Below are 20,979 nucleotides of genomic sequence, written 5' to 3'. Positions count from 1 at the left end.
AGCTCCTGCTGTTGAGTGTTGGGGGTATTGAGAGTGGAGGAAATATGGGCATTTTTAGAAAAGGTTTTTTTGAGACTTGGAGTATGACTTGCTGGAGCCAAATAAGATAGTTTCAGCTTAATATGCTTCATAAAAAAATAAAGTTACTGAAAAATATTGTAGTATCTATTGCAATGAGTAGACTTATTCATTGTAAAAAAACCTCAATATTGCTTTGAATTTCAGACCTGCTACAGTTTTATCTTTCTTGAAAAGCCCATGCCCTTTGTTGAAGGAACAGATATGCAAAATCACTCCTAAATTTGAAGTAAAAATAATAAAACACTTGAAGGAAACTGTTTGTTTTAACAATGCCTTGGACTGTAATTTGCCCTTGGGCAAAAGTCTCAGCCTGAGGGAGAGAAGGGGAATGGTAGATACTTTTATTTTTCACTGAAAATGCGAATGCTGGTAAAGCAAAACCCACTGGACGCTGGAAGATATCTTGTGAAGCTGGTTGTTGTTATCTTCCCTTTTTTGAGGTTTACACTGTATTCTGTACTTAGTATTAGTAGAACTCAGGAAGCTGGAGGCACTGCCACTTGAAAATAATTTTTTCACAGGGTGTTACAACTTAATCTGCTTGTGTGCATGTGTTTGACACCTGTGCTGTTATTGACTCCCAATTTATCATGTGTTGTTGGGATCTGCAGCAAACACAGAAATAACTCTTTGATGTTTACTGCTGTCCCCAAGAGTTTGGGAAACTTGTAACTTCTTTCAGTTGGTGTTTGAGGAATGCGTGCATTATCAGCTCTGTTATCAGTGCATTTTCTATAATCCACAGCCTCTCCAGTCACTGTCCCTCGCAGATTCCAAGCTGAAGACTGAGGTCACCATCATTATTAATGCCTTGGGCAGCAATACTTCTCTCACAAAAGTGGATATTAGTGGAAATGCCATGGGAGATATGGGAGCAAAGATGCTGGCAAAAGCCCTACAGATAAACACCAAACTCAGGTAAGTGAAATGTGTTTGCAGTAAACAGTAGAATGGCTTAATAATACTGAAGTTGTTGGGCTATTCTCAATCTGTTTCTCTTCAGAACCTTTCTATGTACAGGCACTTTAAAGTGCCTTTATTTGGAAGGATTCTCATCCTTCTTTTCCTTAAGAGAAAGGAAAATAACAGAAAAACAAGAGAAGGAAGTTGTCCCATCAAAAACATTTCCTTAACTGAAACTGGGGAAAACTTTCTACATTTAAACAGAAAGGCCTCTTGTTGGAATTAAAAGAATTTTCAAATTTCTAGAATGACAGAAAAAATTACATTGTTACGGAGCTCTATATTGATTAAACCCAATGTTCTTCTCAAAGCTGGGCCAACTTAAAGCTATGTGAGGTTGCTCAGGGACTTGTCCATGCAGGTTTTGAAGATCTCTAAGTACTAAGATTCCACAGTGTCCCTGGGAACTCAATTCTAGTGCTTAGCTGCTCTCTTGTGTTCTGCTTTGTCCTTCTTACTGGAGGCTTTCCCAGCAGAGAAAATTCTGATACTTGGGTAGGAAACTGAAGGGAATTATTCTTTGTCTTCAGAAGTGTCAGTTTGTAGAACTAAGAGCATGTGGAATTCAGAATGGGGAGCAGCGTGGACCATCCATCCTTCCTTTCTCCCCTTCCTACTGTGTTGATGGACCTTGGCATATCTTCTTTGCAACTTCATCTGCCCAACAACTTCACTGCTTTTTAGCATGTCTGGCACTGATGGCTTGAGAGTATCACTCTTTTTCTATCCAGCATGTGTTTCACAAACAGTAAAACCTTCAATCAGCATAAATCTGGATGGGGACCTCTAAATATGTCACCCTCATCAGGAAAGATAATCCTCCCTCCTCCTCTTCAGACTGTGCAAATGAACTTCCCTCAGTGTATTGTCAGTGTAAAAAGATCACTTTTTACTTGGTCTCCAAGTATTTGTTCCCTGGAGGATAAGAAATTCCCCCAAACAGTCTTGGCTATTTTGTTCAAGAGGCAAGGATCCTCTGGCCTTTGTGTTGCTGTGCCCAAACTGAATATTAAAAATGTCAAGAAAGCACTGGAGGGATGGCTTAGGTTTATTGAATGCATTAACCTGAAATGACCACAATATTTGAGGAAATAAAGTTTTGATACATTTCAGGGTGGCAGACTGAAATGTTTCACAGTATGCTGAATGTCACAGTTGACATAATGTCACCACAGTCTGTGGTGTGATTACAGGCTGAGTAATGCAATGGTAACTGGCTCTGCCAAAATGTTATAAAATGACACCCAGGTAGAAATATAAACACACTTTCCAGTGGCAGAAATATTCAAGATTTGACCCTTAACATACCTGATGTTTGCAGAGTGAGTGTAGAATCTCTCTTCCTCTCTTTCTTACCTTTCATCTAAGAAACAGAGGGATAATTGTGCAACAACAGAAGGATGTCACTACTTGTGAAAGCATGCCATCCATCTTTTTTTTCTCTCTCTCTCTCTTTTAAACACCAGAAATCTTTGTTTGGTTTTGTGTCTTTTTTTTTTTTTTTAAGAACAGCTACAACTGGTGCTCTAGCAGAAGCAAGATTTATCTGCTTGTCTGTCTCTTCTGCCTACTAATGAGATTTTTGAACATGTGTTTGCAAATTGCCAAGCAGTCTGCTTGAGTGGTCTGAACTGGGGGAGGAGGGGAAGGCTTGATCACTCTTATCATTACTGTGAATTCAAAAGAGCTACCATTTATGCACCTAACCTAATGGTTTATTTTGGCAGCTACTTGTGTTGCATGGGAAATCATGTGAACAGTGTGATGAGCTTAGTGTAGGGCTGAATGTGTAATAATCTGCAAATTTTGACCTCTGATCAGCATGAATTTTTAAAATACACGTAGCCTATGTGGAACAGAGATTGACCAGTCACTGCAATTTTCTGGTTTTTCAGTATGGCCTTGATGACCTTGCAAAGGAGACATTTGAACTTTGGTTTTGATGCTATTCCTCAAAAAAGCAGGAATTTATGTCCAAATCTTTCTATTAATTGTGTTTTAGAAAAGGTACTTATGTTAATGATAGAAAATACAGTACAGTCCCCTTTAAAGTACAGGAAAATGGATTTTGGGTATTTATCCAATATTTCTGTCATTTCAAGGATTTACCATCTAAGTAAAGACAAGTTTTTAAAGTGCTGCCTTCTGCAATTTTGAATATTCAGCAGCGTGTTATTTCAATATGCAAAGCTTCATTATGGATTTTTTTGGTGGCTCTTGTTTAACTTACTTTTTTCTTTCCTCTTCCTACCACCTCTCAGAACTGTAATATGGGACAAGAATAACATCACTGCACAGGGCTTCCAGGACATAGCTGTGGCACTGGAAAAGTAAGTCTCAAGTAATTGAATGTCTGATGAAGAGGCCAAAGATCCTGAATGATCTGAGCAGCTGCAGTTCTCACCGCAGTCAATATGATCTTGAAGATGCTGAGTGCTCTCAAATTTAAGCATCAGGATGTTTAATCTAAAGGAAAATTCATGACTTCACATCCTTCAAAAAGATGGGAAGAGGCTCTGTGGCTCTTTCATCCATACTCTGCTATCAGCGTTAAGGTCCTTGAGTTCTGCTTTTAGCGTTCAAATTCTGAATTTGGTAATATTTTCCCTTTGCTTCCTTCTCTTGTGTTGATAGTGTACAGAAATTCTATTCTAGTGAATGAAGCTGTACATAATGACAGAAAATTACTGAAGTGGGCCTTTGTCCTCTGACTTTTTTTCTTTCCCCTAGCAAGTTGAAACTAATAGTGATGATCTCAGGACCTGCAGTTTTTCTTTGTAATTGCTGTGCTTTGGGTCATTTTGCTTCCATGCGTTTACTCACAGATGCAGCTATTACCGGTGATAGATGTTAAATTGCTTTCATCTCCCTCCACATCCATCACATTTCTTTATATGTTATTATTACTTTTCTTAAGAGAGAAGAATTGCAGATTGAAATTAAGCAGCAGTTGAAGTTTTTCACATCATGAAATCTCTCAGGCAGGAGCAAAGGCTCTCTTTAGAAAGTGAATGTAATCTACTATTGCTAGGTCCTACAAGGTATCTTGTAAAACTGTATAACTACTTAAGGGAGCACCTTAACCCTTGCCGGGGTCATGAGGCTAGAGCTTATAAAGTTACTTGGTTTGTGAAACTATTGTAGTCTATATACTCGGTTTTGAAATGAGTTCAGTTGCACTGATGTGGGAAATGAGATAAATTATGTATAATTAAGCAAATCATCTTGCAGTGATTCCATTGATTGTAGTGAGTAAGAATTTGCAAAGGTTATTTGTCAACTTGCAGACATTTCTCTGTTAAAGGGCAATAGCATAGGGAAGTCTGGTAGAAAAAGAAATGCACTTGTTTTCTGGTAAAACATCAGCTTTATTTCTCTGTTCCAAAGTGTTTGGATGAGTAAATAGAGAAGGGGTGGAAATCCTGAGGCAAAAGCAAGTAATCTAAACAAAAACACCCCCGGAATGCCACAGTTGATTATGTGGCACTGTACTTTTTCCGGGTGACATCTCATTTATTTAACTTGGAAGCTGAGGTCATTTTATGTTGCCTTAAAGATTTTTAAATTGTCAAAAACATTGATAACATCACACACTAAGCCACAAGCAACAAAGGTTTAAACATGAAGAGAGGGTCTGTCAGTACTGGCTGAAAACAATTAGGCTGTAAACAATCCATCTTGAAGACATTTTGAGAACATTCTTCACCATATGTTTCCTAAAAATACCTGAAGCCATCAATATTCTGTAGAAAACAAACCATTGCTCAAAATGGAATTAAATGTACTGAAGATGTTTGAGGACATGTGTTCTATGTCTTATTTTGATTTTACGAAAAATATTCATCTACTAAACCACAAAACAAGAAGAAAGGTAGACTTTAGTTGCATAGGCAGGAAGCTGAGGTGATTTGTAGCAGACTTCAAAACAGGCTGAAGTAATTGGAAGGTTTTTTCTTTCCTAATCTCCAACTTCTGTTCATCTGCTTGTTGCTGTTTGAAAATGATATTCCTGCAAGAGAATTCCAGGGCCATGGCTGTTGGCAGATTTTGCTCCAGGGGTGTCCCAGAGAGGTAGTGTGAAGTTCTGAGAAGATTTTCTGCAGTGTCTTACAGGTGTCAGTTCAGGAGTGTATTTGAGAGCAGTGGGCATCCTATTCAGCTTGGCCATTAAGCAGAGTTTTGTATCTCTGTAATTTTAATATGAAGATAAATGTGTGATTTGCAGCCTAGAGCCCCTCTGTCACAGGACTCTGCAGCATTGTCTCATGTTCATTTCTGAAATATTTTTTTTCTATATGGACTGACTGAAGAAACAGGTGAAGTTCTAATATCTCAGGAGAAATGCTGGAGTCTGTCAGAGGGCTATGAATTCTTCCCTTAGCAGTGATGTGAAATTCACACACCCTGACCTGAAAACCAGATAGTCTTATTCCTGTAAGTAAAATCTCCAGTGCAGCACAGAGCATATGTAGTGTGTGGATCAGAAGTTACTACAGGGGAAATAATGTGATGAAATGTAGGACTGTTGTCACACATGTTGTATCTAGAACAAGAAGTTTTTGGTACCTCTTTTGGGACATCCTCTACAGTCTTTGAGCACCTCTCTGAAATTTAACATCTTTTAAATATAGGTATTTTGCTGAGTATATTGATGTCTTAGGAAATTACTGGATTATTGAGTTTGTAGCAAAATGCACTCCTTTACAAGAGACAAGTGGAGTGTTAATAAAAAGAAGAATGGGGGAATATTTTAGACTTCAAGGAAACAGAGAAAAAAAAGCATAATAAAGTTGAAAAGTGAGCTTTAAATTCTTGATATTTTCCCCTAAGGGCTGGTAAATTCTTATATGAAAATAATACTGTGTGTCTGAAAGCGACCCAAGTACTGAGGATTTCCTTCCTCCCTTAGGGTAGGAAAGAAAGTTTTGCCTCTGTGATTGTGTGTCCATGAAAATCTCCTTGCCTTTCATTTGCCCTCCTCCAGCTCTGTGTGTCCATATGTGTGAGGGAGGGTGCACCAAGTCTTTGACTAAATTGAATTTAGCATATACCTGCTAGCATGAGAGCTGGCAATTACAGATTTCAATGAATGGGATGTATTAAATGTCAAACAGCTGCAGAGATCCTTAGAAAACTACCTTCTTTTTTTTTTTTTAAAACTAAATAAATACCCCACCTGTCAGGCAATCAGCAAGTTCTGTAATTCTCTGTCTTTGAGCTCAGCATCTTTGACATTTAAAAATTCTCCCCATGGTGGTGGACACTGGTTAGTATTACATGAGGACACATATCAGGGTCTGTATAGTTTGCAATGTTCTTTTGAAGGACAAGTCAGCTAAAAAGAAGAGGTATTTTTCTGTCTGATGCACTAGACAGTTGGACACTGTGGAAGGACAGGGACTTTGCCTGCCACTATACATCACCATGTTTGCGCTGAGGAAGAAACATAAAAGCCTTCCATTATCATTTAAAGTAAAATATTGGATGGTATCAGTGAGGAATCGGTGTGTTTGCAGTTCAGGAGGACACTGCCCTTCAGAGAATGGTGTTGCACATGTCCAACACCTGGTGGGAGAAGGAGGAAAAGAAGCTTGGAGTTTCGCACTATTTAAGGTGTCTGCTGTTGGGAGTAGCGTGGTCTGCTGTCATCAATGGTGGTGACTCAACTGAAATTGCCAACTTCAAAGCGCTCAAGAATAGAGGGTTCCAAACATATTTGTGTAGCTCTGGATGGAATAGGAACAGACGGTTAGTGGGATGTTTGCAGAAGGAGGAGAAAGAAATGTTTGCAGGAAATAAAGGATTAATTGAAAATAGAAAGACTAATTTCCTTTCCAGGTTTTAAAAACTTCCTGCTGTTTTTTTTCCTCCTCCCCCCATTTATTCAAGTCTGAAGTTGTGTGGACATACCACTGTAGGTGGCATTTTAAGTATAACTGTATTATGATAGTCAGTTTATGTTCTCAGAGTTTAAATGTAATTTTGACTCAGGACCAAACTCCTGTCCTTAATTTCTTATTGCAGCAGATGGACTAAGCTGCAGAAACATTTTGCAAGCAAATAAGGAAAATGCAGGGAGCAACTGTTTGCATAAAGCAACGTGGAGATGCTATGCTTGTTTTGTCAGCTTTTTATTAAAAATGCAGCAAGTGTCTTCAAATTGTTGTAAACATGAGAAGTTATTAAATAGTAAATTTCTAAAACTCAGTCTCTTAGTTGCTGTCTGTCTATTACTGAGTATTTCCACTTAGTCTTAGATCTGATACAGTTTCCAGCAGGCACTGATTCTCCCTGTTCTGTTTAGATACACAAAAACAATCTAGCCTTGTGCACAGAGGTACAGAGGGCTGATAGGCTTTTAATCAGCAACCACTGGGCATTGACCATGTAACTGCTTTTCAAAATCTACCTCTCTTTCTAGTAGTAAAGAAGAATTAGCAGCAAAAAAGAGCATATATACTTCCAACTACTTCACTTAAAAATGTGAAAAATACATTCTTAGTACCGTCCATGGACAAGCTGGATGCATTTATTTCTCCCTTCTAGGTTATTCTTCATAAAAAAAATTACAGCGATTCTAAAGAGATACAGTAATTAGATTAACTTTCACCATCAATTTTTTTTTCTTTAGGAATTATACATTGAGATTCATGCCTATACCGATGAATGATGCCTCCCAAGCACTCAAAACGAACCCTGAGAAAACAGAAGAGGCTCTGCAAAAGGTATTGCATATGCCACCAATGAACAGAAATCAAGCCAGCAAAAATATAGTAATTTTAAGTTTCTGAGACTTCATGCTTGGCTGAATAAGAATTCTGTACTGGATTCAAGGATTATTTGGTTTGCAGAGACAGACATGGTAATCAAGTGCCGCAAGAGCTTTTTATTCCGCAGAATGCTGGAAGTGAAGGCTGATGGAATGCAGTGGTGTCAAAATATCATAACTAAAAAAATGCAAACTAGACCTGGTATTACTGTGTGCCTGACTATGAAAGAGAGTTGGAAACTGCATGTTTGTTATATTTGTGCCTGTGAGTATTACTAAATGTTTAGAATTACTGGTGCAGGCTTTTTATAGTGGCATAAAAAAATGCAGTCAGCTCTGTACAGGACAAAGGGTGCTCTTCAATTTGAGGGAGGATGAAAACATTTACTGCCTGTGTTTTATATTGTACATATAAAATTCACACACTGTGTTGCCCTAAGTAAGCAACTGCACCAGCATGTTCTTTTGGATGAAAAGGTGTTGACAGTATCTGTAGTGTTCCACTTGCCTGACTTATAAAACTCCCAGCTGAGTTTTAATATGGTAAATCTTGCGAGCTCCAAACAAGCCTCCTGCTCAGTCAGGAAGCACACATTTGACATCTCTTTAATGAGCAGTTTTCCTTCAGCCAGGGTAAGGCCATAAAAACGTTATAAATAGTTCTTACAGATAACTGTGATTAAAAAGCAAATGTCTATGATCCTTGCTTTCTGTAATTTGAGCATCACAGGGAGAAGTGCTGGTAGTTAGTATTTTTTTCTTTGATGCATGAAAATTCTCTCAATTCTGCTTTTAAAAATCTCATTCATGGGGGATGGACATATTTCTTACATCTCATTTAATCTAATTGGCCTGGTTCACATCTAGACTGGTAGATGCATTTCTGAAAAAAGTACAGGGAAGCTTCTGGCCGTGGGGATTTAAATTCTGTGTGTTAATTAGGCACTATGTACAAAGAGCGTTTCCTTTTTTTCATATCAAGGTTGCTAAAACTGTTAGACCCTGAGTTTGTTTTAATGTGTGGATTAGGCTTTCTTCACACAACATGAGGAAGTTACCTCCTAGAAAAGGTATCAGTGTCAGGAGTGGTGCTGTGAACACTACAGATTATTCCTGCAGGTGGGGATGCAAGCCTTCCTGCGTGGACTGAGTCTGGTGCTGGGACAACTGCACTGATTGACTGATGGACACAGCAGCCACCCTCCTGAGCTCTGGTGTCTCTGCAGCACACTTGGCTTGGCTGGGCAAAGTGAATAAATCCAGGGATTTGCTCTGGGCTGTGGTCAGATGTTGCAGTTGTTGCTGCTGCTGCTGCCACCTTAGAGGTGACTGGCCCTCCTGATCTCAGCCTCACAACCTGCTGGCTACTCCACTCATCTTTCCTCCCCTCTCTCTTTCAGACCAGGTCCATCACCTTTGATGAACCTTGAACAGTTTGTTAATAGGTGTTTTTGGCTTCACCAAATTTGATAGAGCAGGGTTAGGGGGTTACTCTAACTATGAAGCAGCAACTGTGACCACTGTGATGGCCTGTCAGCAGGAATCATTTGTCTCTAAAGAGCACTTCTGTACTGCTTAGCTTTAATTAACCAACAGATGAACTGAGGCTTCACTATCACTTAGGCACTTTTAGATAGTTATTTTGTCTTCAGACATACTGCTCTTCAAATCTGTCTTTGCAGCAGGCCAAAGACATCTGAAAGAAATGAATCAAATATCTTGAGTCATCATGATATCTACAGCACCCAACAGTTAAGAGTCCCTTTAAATATTTCTCAAACCAGGATCTAATCCTTTGTCAGCATAACTTGCTAAATTGTTCAAAATGGAACACTCTTTCAGAAAATATTGGCAAAACCACAATGTTTAACTATGTTTCAATAGCTTGTGAGTGAATTTGTATTTGCCAATGTGGTTATTAAGCCCTGAGGCACACAAAATAAAGTTTGCAGATGATAAACAAATAATTAGGCAGCTCTTTTCTTGTCAGTCCCCAATTCTGACGCAGCAGAATTGAAAAATTGAAAACACAAAACTGAAAACAAATTACAATGTGAGGAGTCAAATCAGTTTCCTAATCTGACTTTTTTTCTGCTTTTGTTTTTTCTTTTTTTTAGATAGAAAACTACTTGCTTCGTAACCATGAGACCAGGAAGTACCTACAGGAGCAAGCATATCGGCTGCAGCAAGGCATTGTCACTAGCACCACTCAGCAGGTGAGAATTTCATACTTAATGGACACCTCAGGGCCTAAAATCTGCTTGGGGAGGAAGTGCTCTCTCATTCTGAGTACTTTTAAGATGTGCCTCGTGGGTTATACTGTTTTCCAAGAAATATTAATTATCAGTGACAAGGTATTTGGAAGCAAAGCATGTGTGAGATGATGGTCTTCTATACAGCAGTACCATGTAGAGAAAGACTCAGGGTATTACCAAGTAAACTACTGTTGAAACCAGGAACAGTTTGGTTTGCTTGTGCTCTACCTGTGTTATTAAAATTTAATGGGACAGTGTTTTGTTACTGGAAGCTGAAAGTGTACTCTAACTCTTGAGAGAGAAAATGGTATATGGAGATATACTGGAACTAGAAGCTGTAAGACCAGTTGTTCTATTCTAGTAATTTTTCTGTTCCAATGCCACTTTCCCCCCTGAAATAAATAATCTCTATATCATATAAGTTTAGATTTTTTTATAGCTTTTTTTTATAGTTTTAGTTGTGCTTTTCTCCAACACCACATACACATCAAGTTTCAGGAAATGTAATTTATTGTTATTTTGAAATAAAGTTACTGATATCTGTACTAAATTGTGTACAGTAGGAATGGATTTTAAAAACAGTTTTAAAAGAGAATTGAAAAAGACTCTCTAGGATGATAGAATTGCATTATTATTCCCAGAGTGGTTTTTGTTCCTGTCCAGATGTCCCAATGAGACATTCTACTGTCTAATAATTAATTAGCTTTTTGTACTAGTAAAAAAAATAGCCACCCAAAACCCTTTGAAGAGAAAGATTCATGTGGATCTCAAAAGGAGCATGCTGTGAAATTATTTCAGTTCTCATTGCTAATAAGATAAGATGCTGGAACTGTAGGCTTTATATGATGGTGCAGGCACTCAGATGTTGCTTCAAAATGTCAAATAGCTGGTTCTGATGTATGCTAAGTGGGCTGATAAAGACTTTTAACTATTATATGTCCCTGCCTCATATATCTTAATCAAAGCTGACTATGTGTCAGGCATTCTTAGTGATTTGTCCTGTAAGATACACATATACCACCTGCCCTGCATTTGTAGCGTGTTGAATGAACTGTCTTGTGGGTACAGATTAAGTCCAATTTATCCCACTGTGAAATGTCTGATGGAAACTTCTGCTTTGATAGTTTTAATTCCCTTGCAACTAGGAATATTTACATTTTAAAAGAATGCTGCAGAAGCCTGCGCAGTTGCGTTTTGCTTAGACTGGAGAAATCACTGTTAGTATTTGTTGAATGAACAGAGCTTTCTTTTACTGTCTGAACTTCTTAACAATTCAGAGAGCTTTAGACTATAGTCGTAGGTATATCAAAAGCATTTTCAGCATTAAATTTGATCCAAAAACCAGAGTAACACTTAAATAGGATAACTTGTTAATTATTTGCAGTTATCCTGGAGGTTTCTGTGGGGGAAATATTCCACAGCATTTATTTTTCCTGATGGTCAAGTTTTATTTATTTTGCAATGCTTAGGGGTGTCTTTATGAGATGTAGTTCTTTCCTTCTATAGTATCGACATACTGCCAAGTTTTTGTCATGCCTTTCCAGGTTGTTATATTGTCACTGCAAATCTTATCATGCTGCTATTGATTTTCTACCTGGACTGGATTAAGGTTGTGTTTGACCGACGTCCTGATGTTTTATCTTTTGTATTCCTTTTGTTCAAGTAGATGATTGACAGAATATGTGTAAAAGTGCAAGATCATCTCAACTCTTTAAGAAACTGCGGTGTGGATGCTGTACAGGAGGATGTCAAATGTGCGGAACGGCTGATGCGGGATGCTAAGAACTCCAAAACAGTAAGCCTTTCCCAGCATGCTGGCAGTGCTGAGAGCAGTTCTGTGTGTGCTTGCAGCTTTTCTGGTTTTAGGCAGTGAAAATAATAATATGTGTCACAAAAGAGTATTTCCTTCTGATGACCAACTATAGCGAGTATTTGAAGTCATAATTCTAATTTATGAAGACTTTGTTTCAGCCAAAGAAATTTCCTGCTGTTTGTCCTGAAGACAGTGATGAGCGTGTTTTCTGAGGATACTCTTCCTGTCTTACAGCTCTTACCAAATCTGTATCACCTCGGTGGAGCTTCTTGGGCAGGAGCAAATGGTGCACTCTCCAATCCAATCCAAGAGACACTTGAATCCATGGCTGGAGAAGTCACAAGGGTAGTGGACGAGCAACTTAAGGTCTGTGGATAGATATGTTACCATCTCTCACATGCAGAAATAACTAAATCTGAGGTTTTCTGTTGCTAAATGCAACACTTGATTTTTCTTCTCAGTAGATTTGTTTGTAAGCTAGCTGTCTTTCCATTATTAGTTTCTTATAACTGTGGGCCATGTAATTTGGATTTTTATTCCCAGTTGGAATAAAATAAAAAGTTGCCTGTATGTTTTCAGTGGGCAGAGGGAGCATATACTGTTTATTATCATCTTTTCTCAGCTGCTAGAAGGGGAAGACTGATCAATTGCTCCTTCGGCCTTTTGTAAAGGCATTTCTCAAGCACCCTAAGAAACCTCATGCCCTGGAGGAAAGTGCTTGGTAGTTAAGGAGTCCTAGTAGAGTGAAAGCTGCTGTTTTATAGGCTCCATGGCAAATTTTTTTTCCTCAGTGGTCACTTTTGAACCTTATGCAGGATTTCCACTTTACTGCTTGATTTGGGTAAGTTGTAGGTATTGAGAGTGCCCAATACCTACAAGTGGTACAGGCAGCTTTACATGAAATCATCTCAGAAATTGCCTGCCAAACCTCAACTCTTGAAACAGATGTTATTGATCTGTCAGTGTTCTCACCTGTGTGCTCAGCCAGCTCCTGCTTAGAAACTTGCATCTTCAGTTATGTTTGCTCTTCCTGTGCAACAAGCAAAGAGCCATCCATACAGCATGTGCACAGGTATCAGTCCTGGAAGAAGACAAGGTGGAAAAATTTTAATAACAGTAGGGATCTGTATGGAAGCTGATGAATTTAAAAATCTGGCTCTGGGGCAGCTCAGATCAACTTCTGTTTGTGACCAAGCTGCTTTGTCTGTGTATTTAAACACTTTACAACCTTCATCTTCAGATTCTTTGATCCTTCAACTGAAACATGAAAATGCTTCAGTCAGTGGAAATATAATGAAGAACAATAATAATGCCATATTATTAATTACTTTTTTGAAATTAAAAAGTTAATGAGGAGGAAAATAGTGCTCTATTTTTAGTATGTTTCTCCCTTTCCCCATAATATGAAATACAGTGAGAATTTCTGCAGACATGATTTATCCATAAGATTCTTCCCAGTGGAACCTCTGGGGTATTACTGGGACAAGAGTAGTCAGGTCAGCCCTTCATGCTGGGCTTACGCACTTAAATAAGTTCATCTTGGAGAGTCTTATAGAGGGTGGAAAAAAAAACCTCTTCAGCATTTGAAATGTTCCTGAATTAATGTGTTTTCCATTTACACTTTTACGCATTTACAACAAAAGGCACTTTAGCTCAACCATTCTAACTCTTACATTTACATTTGATTTGTGTGGCATTCACATTTAAGTGGCTTACAAAAAACTATAAAGTCATAATGCTCTTTGTATACTCCAACACTCATTTTTATTAATTTTCACTTAAGGTGGAAGGATTTTCTTTTAAGTCCTATGCATGGAGGAAGAACTGATGAACATGGATTAGAATTATTTTTTCCCCCCAGTTGTTTAGATCAATTCAAAACATTGTAAACAGTTTATTATTTGTAAAAATAGATAAGGGAGCTCACATAAAGACAATTCTTTTTGTAATTGTTGGGGGGAAAAAATCCTGTGTGCTGTAAGAGGAGTTTTGATTTTTTGTTTCCATAGCAACTGGAGTGTGATTCTAAAAAGAAGTTTGGAAATTGGTTATAGGCAATGAACATATTTTAAGTAAATAAGATTTTTTTTTCTTTTTTTTTTTAACTAAAGGAAAGGAAGAGGGGTGAGAAAAGGAGTTAGAGTAAGAAAAAACAATATATTGGAATGAGTTGAGTTGACCAGAGGAGAAATTATAGCAAGACCCTTGCCTTTTTCTTCTCCTGCTGGTGTCACTGTGGACACACAGTACCTGGAGATGTGTTATTCAGTCAGTAAAAGCCCAAGGGAAAATAAGCAAGACAAGTGGAACTTCTACAAAAACAATTGTTTTGTAATGACAGAAGTGCTCAAAATAGTCTTCCTAAATTTTGTCCTGGAGCAAAGGACAAAAATGGATCACCTGTTCCATTGTTTTATTTTGATATCATCATTCTTCAGTCCTTTTCCTCACTGTATCTTTCCCCTGAATGCTAAGATTCTTTAATTGTGGGTAGTAATTTGTTCTTTTCTTTCACCTGGTGACTGGTACTTGCAGCCCTGTAACTGAAATGTGTGCACTTTCACAGTCAATATTGGTAACTATGGCATTCCATCAGTGAAAGATTTGGGCATGGAATTAGGAGGTGAGGAAAGGTTTCTGTAGATACCTTCTATAGATAATGGTCATGTGAAATCAACAGCTAAAATCCACCAGTAAAGAAATTGTGTTGAGCTGCGCAATTGAAGATAAGATCCAAACTCTGTTTGACTTAAATTGCAAATTCTCTCAGTTTTTTTGAGTAAAAATTGATTTTGGAAAATTCAGAAAAGATCTAGTTTTTCCTGCTATGCCTTCTCACAGCATTTTTTCACATGATCCATTTTGAAAGACCCTGCTTAGACTGCAATTGTAATTCAGCATAGCAAGTCTATCACTTTTATGATTGTGATTCATCAGTAACTCTTGAGAGGCCAGGCAATTTTTTCACAATAAACTACACAATTGCACCAATGAATAGATGCTATGGAAAAAATGGATGTGTCAGGAACTCTCATTAGTAGTTTACTTGGCTCTGTGTTCTCTAACATTCAAGTTCTTCATCCCCCATGGGGATATGGCCATAGAGGCTTGAAAGTCTGTTCATTAGTCATGCTGCCCCAGAATCTGCTCGAGGACTGAAGGAGGGAGTGTAGGAAGAGTTATTAAAGGGCATCTTGAGAACCCAGCAACAAGATATATTATTAGCCATAATGGCAGTTTTCCCTTGTAACTCTAAATCAAATGCTGCAAAGATTGGATGTTCCTGTACACTGTGGCCGCTTCGTGTTGCTTTGTTGGTTTTTTCCAGACTGTAAAAGCTACAGACTGAAAGATGCTGCTTTGAATCACTGAAATTTTTATGCAGCAATGGTGGTTTTTTTTTTTGCTCATTGTCTGCATAAGGAAATTACTAGTTATGGTAGGGCTGTGCAAAGAGAAAAAAGCTCTGATACAATGGAGTTGAATTTGCAGTCACTCACTTGTGCTACGGGGTTGAGAAGAAAAAGGAAATCACTAGCATTTTCAAGGAGTGCAGTTCTTGTTTTTGTACAATTTACAAATGCCTAGGTAAGATCTAGGCTTACCATTCCACAGAAATGTTGTTTCTTTTATTATTTGTAAGTACCTTTTTCTGTTTGCTTCGCAACCCTCACTCTTATCAGAGACAAGTAGGCCCATTTCAGTAAACTGGACTCTGGCCTGTTCCTTGGTTTTTTTCCCACCCTCCTTTGGATTTTTCCTGTGTGGGTGGCCATGCACTGCAACAGGCTGCCTGAAGAGGGTGTGAAGTCTCCCCCACTGGAGGTACTCGAAAACTGCACACAATTCTGTGCCATGTGCTGTAGGGAAACCTGGAGCAGGGAGGTTGGCCTAGGTGATGTTCAGTGGTCCCTTCCAAGCTTTCACCCATTCTGTGGTTCTGTGTGAATAAAAATTGTTGGCTATATCTAAAGTTTGCTGTAGATTTACGTGTACATAAATGAGAGCCATATAATAAAGGTTTGCATGCCAACTGCAGATCTTGCTTGTAGCTGCTTCTTAATATGCAGCTGGTATATTCCAGCCATCTACAGCCTGCTGAGTTCTCAGGATCTCTCTTCCTCATTTACTGATGCTTCTTACAAATTGGCAGGTCTGGAGCACTGATGAAAATTGGTGATTCAGGGCACAGTTTAGAGGGAAGGCAGCTGCAGCAGAGCATCCACTGCAGTGGTGGGTGCACAAGGGAAGCTAATTTGTTCTGACAGTTCAACACACAGAGATGTAAATGTTTCATATTTGAAAAGGCAAACAAGTGCAGTCGCGGGTCATTTTCAGAACAAGTGTTTTGATTCTCAAAGCTATATTTTGTAAAATGTCTTATATTGCAGCTGGATGCAAAATAGATTGGAAAGCAGAAGAATTGTAAAAAATACGAGTCTAAAAGTGTCATATTTGACAGAATAATGCTGTCGCCTCCCAGCTGAAGTGAATGCCAGTATCTGATGTTGTTTTTTGCTTACTATGCTGCAGACACTCCTTGAGTCTATGGTGGATGCAGCAGAAAACCTCTGCCCAAATGTAATGAAGAAAGCTCGCATCCGGGAGGACCTCATTGAGGCCAGCACTGAGAAGATTTCTATCCCACGCACTTTTGTAAAAAATGTCCTCTTGGAGCAGTCTGGAATTGATATCCTCAATAAAATTAGGTACTTTAGGACGCTAATCTAACAAAATTGGAATTTGGATTTTGGGTTGTGTGTTTGTGTAGTAGAAGAATTTTGGAATGCTTTTGTGACTCACAAGGAAGTATATTGTGGCATTCAAAGAGCAGGAAATTGTCCTGCAGGTCTGGGAACTTAGATTCATATATTTGGAATCTCTAGGGATGTTAACTAAGATCATGAATTCATATGCTCTCTTATTTAGTGAAAGATTTGGTTTGTGGTATGCAAATAACACTTTCATGACTAATACTTTTAAAAAAAACCTGTATTTTCTCACTTAACACTGGATTAATGTAATAGAAGGAAATTACACTATTTACTTTGAGTGGTAATGGTGCTTTGTCTGTTGTTACATTTGGTCTTGTCCTATAGCTGGAGCAATCACTTTAAGACTTTGTGTGGGAGCTGTGCACAGCAGACAGACGTACTTAAAAAATGGAAACTTGGATATTCAAACCACAAACCTGGAGCAGAAACCATTACCCTAAATAACTCTTAGTTTGTCCTGTAATAAAAAAAAGAAAAATAGTGGCTTTTACCTTTACCTTTTATTGCTTTTTTTTTTCCATACTGAATGTATATCAGAGAATATATTTGCACAGTATAATGTGGTTAACCTGTACTTAAACCTTTTCAGTTCCTTTCTGCCTGATGCTTGAAAAGCATGACATTTTGCATTGAGATGCTAATATCTTTGAGGAGGAAAGAAACAGTTTTGCGGAGTACAGCAAAATAGTCAGGAAAAGGTTTTAAAGACTTTAGTTATACCTTCAGAGTGTTTAAAATGGTTCAGGGAGTAAGTTTTCTTCACTTCAGTCCTATCAAATTAATCTTGGCCCCAGGACAATAATACTGCCTCTTCTACTTGTAGAAGCTGGAGCTGTCAGTGAGATGAGGGTGTCACACTGTGATCTGTCCTGCCTTATATTATTTGAAATTAATTTTGGTAGCTGAGGGAGATTCCTTCACTCCCATTCTCTTCCCACTGTGGCTTGGCCACCATTTTACCTCCCTATGAATTGCATTGCCTTTCCAATGAATTCCTTACCTTTTTCTCCAGGCTCTCTGCAGCAGTAATTCTAGCCCCAGACAGAAATAGCTTTGTTAATCCAATACAGCTCAGGCTACATATACAAACCATAAACCAAAATCATGTCACTTGCTGGCAAATGCCAGTTGAAAGAGTTGGTGTTGAAAGCAGAGGCAGCAGAGGTGGAGCTTTGGGCTGTAGCTCAGGCAGTCGTGCATGTTGGCTCCACATCAGCTGCCCTCCACAGTCAGAGTATTTGGTGCTGTCACCAAAGATGAGACCCCAAGGGAGCAATTCAAGGTACATATTTCCTTGAGAGGGAGTTACTAGGGCAACCTAAGCTCAGTGTGCAGGGTGGTGATGTTCCACATATGTCTGTGCAGTGGAAAAATGGCTGACAAGAAGTTCTTGAGACAGAAAGTGGTTACCTAGAGCAAAAGAGGAAGCAAATTTCTGAAGGCATTGGCTGAAGAAACAGCATTTTACACATTGTACGCTTATCCTTACCAGCTGATCAACACAAAAAATAATTGAGGAAAGGAATGGATTGTAGTTGTTCAGTGGAGTAGCGTTCTATAGGCAGCACTGTCCTAATCCCATTCATCTAGGATGTGTGTTTGTCTGATTTTAGTGGTGAAGTATTCCTTTGAGTTTCATTTCTTATTTTTATTCAGCTCTCTTACCCAGATGTTTTCATTTCATCTCATGGGAAACTGTGAGAAGCAGGTTAAATATGGTACAGAGGCTCCTGTGTTTATTGTGTGATTCATGAGTTTATTTCTGAAACCTGCAGTCATGTATCCTGACACCCTCTAATGTTTTACTTCAAATAAAATGACAGCACAGTGGATAATCATCACACTGTTGAATGTGTAATAAAGACGAAAATCTCCAGCGTGAATTAAGAAGTTCTCTCATTTCTAATCCTCATACAGTGAAGTAAAGCTGACAGTGGCTTCTTTCCTGTCTGACCGAGTTGTAGATGAAATCCTGGATGCACTTTCCCATTGCCACCACAAACTGGTGAGTTTTTTCTTGGTTGATATCTAATATGTCAGATCTCAACAATGCCATTTATATTTATAACTTGTTCAGTTTCTCCTTTGACAGCTCTATTTTGAAATCAGTCTTATTTCTGTTGACATACTGATGTCTTTTGAAATATAATTCTGGGACTCTTGCCTCTTTGCTGTAAGAAAGATGTAACCTTGGCAGAGACTGTGTTGTATACTTGTCCTATTATCTTTTGAGCTGTTGTCAGATCTAGAACTAAAAATGCCATCAGAATGCAGTATTGAGTTGTTAGTTAAGAGCAGTCCTAGTATTTATCAAGGTGAGAGTATAAGGCTTGGTTGCTCATGAAATGAGAGGTAAGATTTCATTCTTTAGAGTTCTTCAGGTACTGCTGGGACCTTGTTCCCTGAATGAGTATGTTTTGAGGTTACCTCAGAAATGGAGGTATCAAGTTTGAAGAGAAATGAGTCTGAAGGTAGGAGGGGAGGCCCTCTTACTTGAAGGTCCTGAGCTGTTGGGAGGCACAAATATTTATTATAGAGGTGTACTTGCCTCATCAAGAGTAGAAGAAATAAACAACTGTGTATCCACAGAAAAATTTTTTTGCTTCTAATGCAATGAGGCTTTGTAAGGACAATCCAGAACTCTTTTTTTAAGGAACTTAGTGGGTGGTTGTTCTGATTAAAGTTGCTCTTCAGTTCTAATTGAAATTTCTCTGGCTTCAATTTGCAGTCATGATTTTTTTCTCAAGATGTTTTTTCACCAAGATAAGGGAACTATATATTCTCTTTATTTCCTCTCTGTGAAAGTCCTCACATGCATAAAACAAATCACTCTTTCTGCCCCCCCTCCCCCCTTTTTTTTAATGGGAGACTGAGTTACTTGAGCATGCATCTTGGTAATACAGAGCAGCATTGTGTAAAGGTACAACCTCTGGTATCTGGAGCTATGCATTAGCAGCCTGCTGTGGGAGAGACCACATGAATGAGCTCCAGTTTGTCCTGGAGGAGGCTCAGCTGGAATGAGTGGTGACTGGGCTGTGTCTGTCCAGTGGTATTGCACAACCTGGACATGCCCAGGTTCCTGCACAGTACATCATTTTCTCCAGCCTTTGAGTCACTCCACTGAAAATCCTCTGCAATTTTTCCAGCTTTTAAGAAGGCACTTTTAAAACTGTGGTTTCCAGAACCATACAGACTATTTAAGTGTTTACAGGAATGAAATTGTTTTTCTCCTGATATTCCTTATTCCGTTGCATTTACATAGCCAATAATATAAGAATTCGTTCCTTTTGTCAGAGTTTCAGTGGCAGCTTAATTTTAGGACAAGGTTTGCTTGACCTCCCTCCCACTAAAGGCTTCTGGATACTTGTTGCTTTTCAGGATTGTGGAATTGGCTAATTGTCAGTGCTCTTGGTTTCTAAGGAATGACTGTGCATTTTAGGTTGGGCTGATTTGCTTTGTGATCCATTTTGGCTACATGACTAAAATGTCCCTTTCACCATTTAACTCTGCTGTGTTTCTGTTAGCTCTAGGTTGAGATGGTATAGCACTGATGAGAACCTTGAGGAATACTGATCTCAAAAATGCTGCTAGAGAAACTCCTGACTAATTTGACACTGTTAATCTTCAACTGACAGCTGCAATCTGAAAGCTGGCAGCTAGTTCTTCGTACAGCAAAGATTAAATGCACTGATGCAGTTCTCAGCCAGCTCCTTAAATTGGAGTGTCATGTTCTACTAATTCAACCACCCACAGATGTCTGTGTTTGTTGCATTGGCATAGTAGTAGTGTTTGAGGCAACTTTGAAAAATAAACCTTGTTTGACAAGACCTCAGTTTTCCTAATGAGACAATGATTAGCATTAATTATTATTGCAGCTATTTTAGTATGCTTGAAGATAAATTCATAGCAGCTCTCCAGTTGCTTTTCCTAAGTAGGCACCATACTAAATGCGCTATAATTAACTTAGGTCATCTGTTGACCTTTTTTGATAGTTAACTAAACAGCAATCCACTGGTTGTGCTGCGTTGTGCTGATGTGAAGCAGTGGACTACTGTTCTTCTTAGCTGCGTCTTTGAAGACTTCTGTGACCAACTGATTTGGGACAGATGATCTTCAAATATTTGCTTTTAGCAGATGTTTGTTTAATATTCTCTTCAGTTATCAAAAGAACTAGAAAGTACTTCATTATTTTCATGACATCATGAGCCCACTCCATCCCAAATACAACCCAGGGTGGTTTCTGTAACATTCTCTGTGGTCCTAGTGGCAGTTTTTGTTATGCAGGTCTAAAAACAGACTTTACTCTTGTTACAGCTTTTCCCT

The 20,979-nt window shown here is 38.6% G+C and overlaps 1 protein-coding gene across 3 annotated transcripts in view; it reads left to right on the top strand.

The window, feature by feature from the left end:
* The window catches only part of CARMIL1 (capping protein regulator and myosin 1 linker 1), a 188,116-nt gene that overhangs the window by 125,281 nt on the left and 41,856 nt on the right, over positions 1-20,979 (top strand). For all 3 annotated transcript variants that reach the window (XM_058800709.1, XM_058800699.1, XM_058800690.1), the window contains exons 21-28: positions 827-999; positions 3,306-3,374; positions 7,676-7,769; positions 9,931-10,029; positions 11,735-11,863; positions 12,116-12,247; positions 16,415-16,590; positions 18,574-18,661. In XM_058800709.1, coding sequence (XP_058656692.1) covers positions 827-999; positions 3,306-3,374; positions 7,676-7,769; positions 9,931-10,029; positions 11,735-11,863; positions 12,116-12,247; positions 16,415-16,590; positions 18,574-18,661 — 960 coding nt within the window. The remainder of the gene's footprint in view (positions 1-826; positions 1,000-3,305; positions 3,375-7,675; positions 7,770-9,930; positions 10,030-11,734; positions 11,864-12,115; positions 12,248-16,414; positions 16,591-18,573; positions 18,662-20,979) is intronic.

Source organism: Ammospiza caudacuta, chromosome 1 (genome assembly GCF_027887145.1).
Source record: "Ammospiza caudacuta isolate bAmmCau1 chromosome 1, bAmmCau1.pri, whole genome shotgun sequence".
In the NCBI taxonomy this organism is placed as follows: domain Eukaryota; kingdom Metazoa; phylum Chordata; class Aves; order Passeriformes; family Passerellidae; genus Ammospiza; species Ammospiza caudacuta.
Note: the sequence above shows the minus strand (reverse complement) of the source record. Positions and strands in the feature narration are given on the sequence as shown.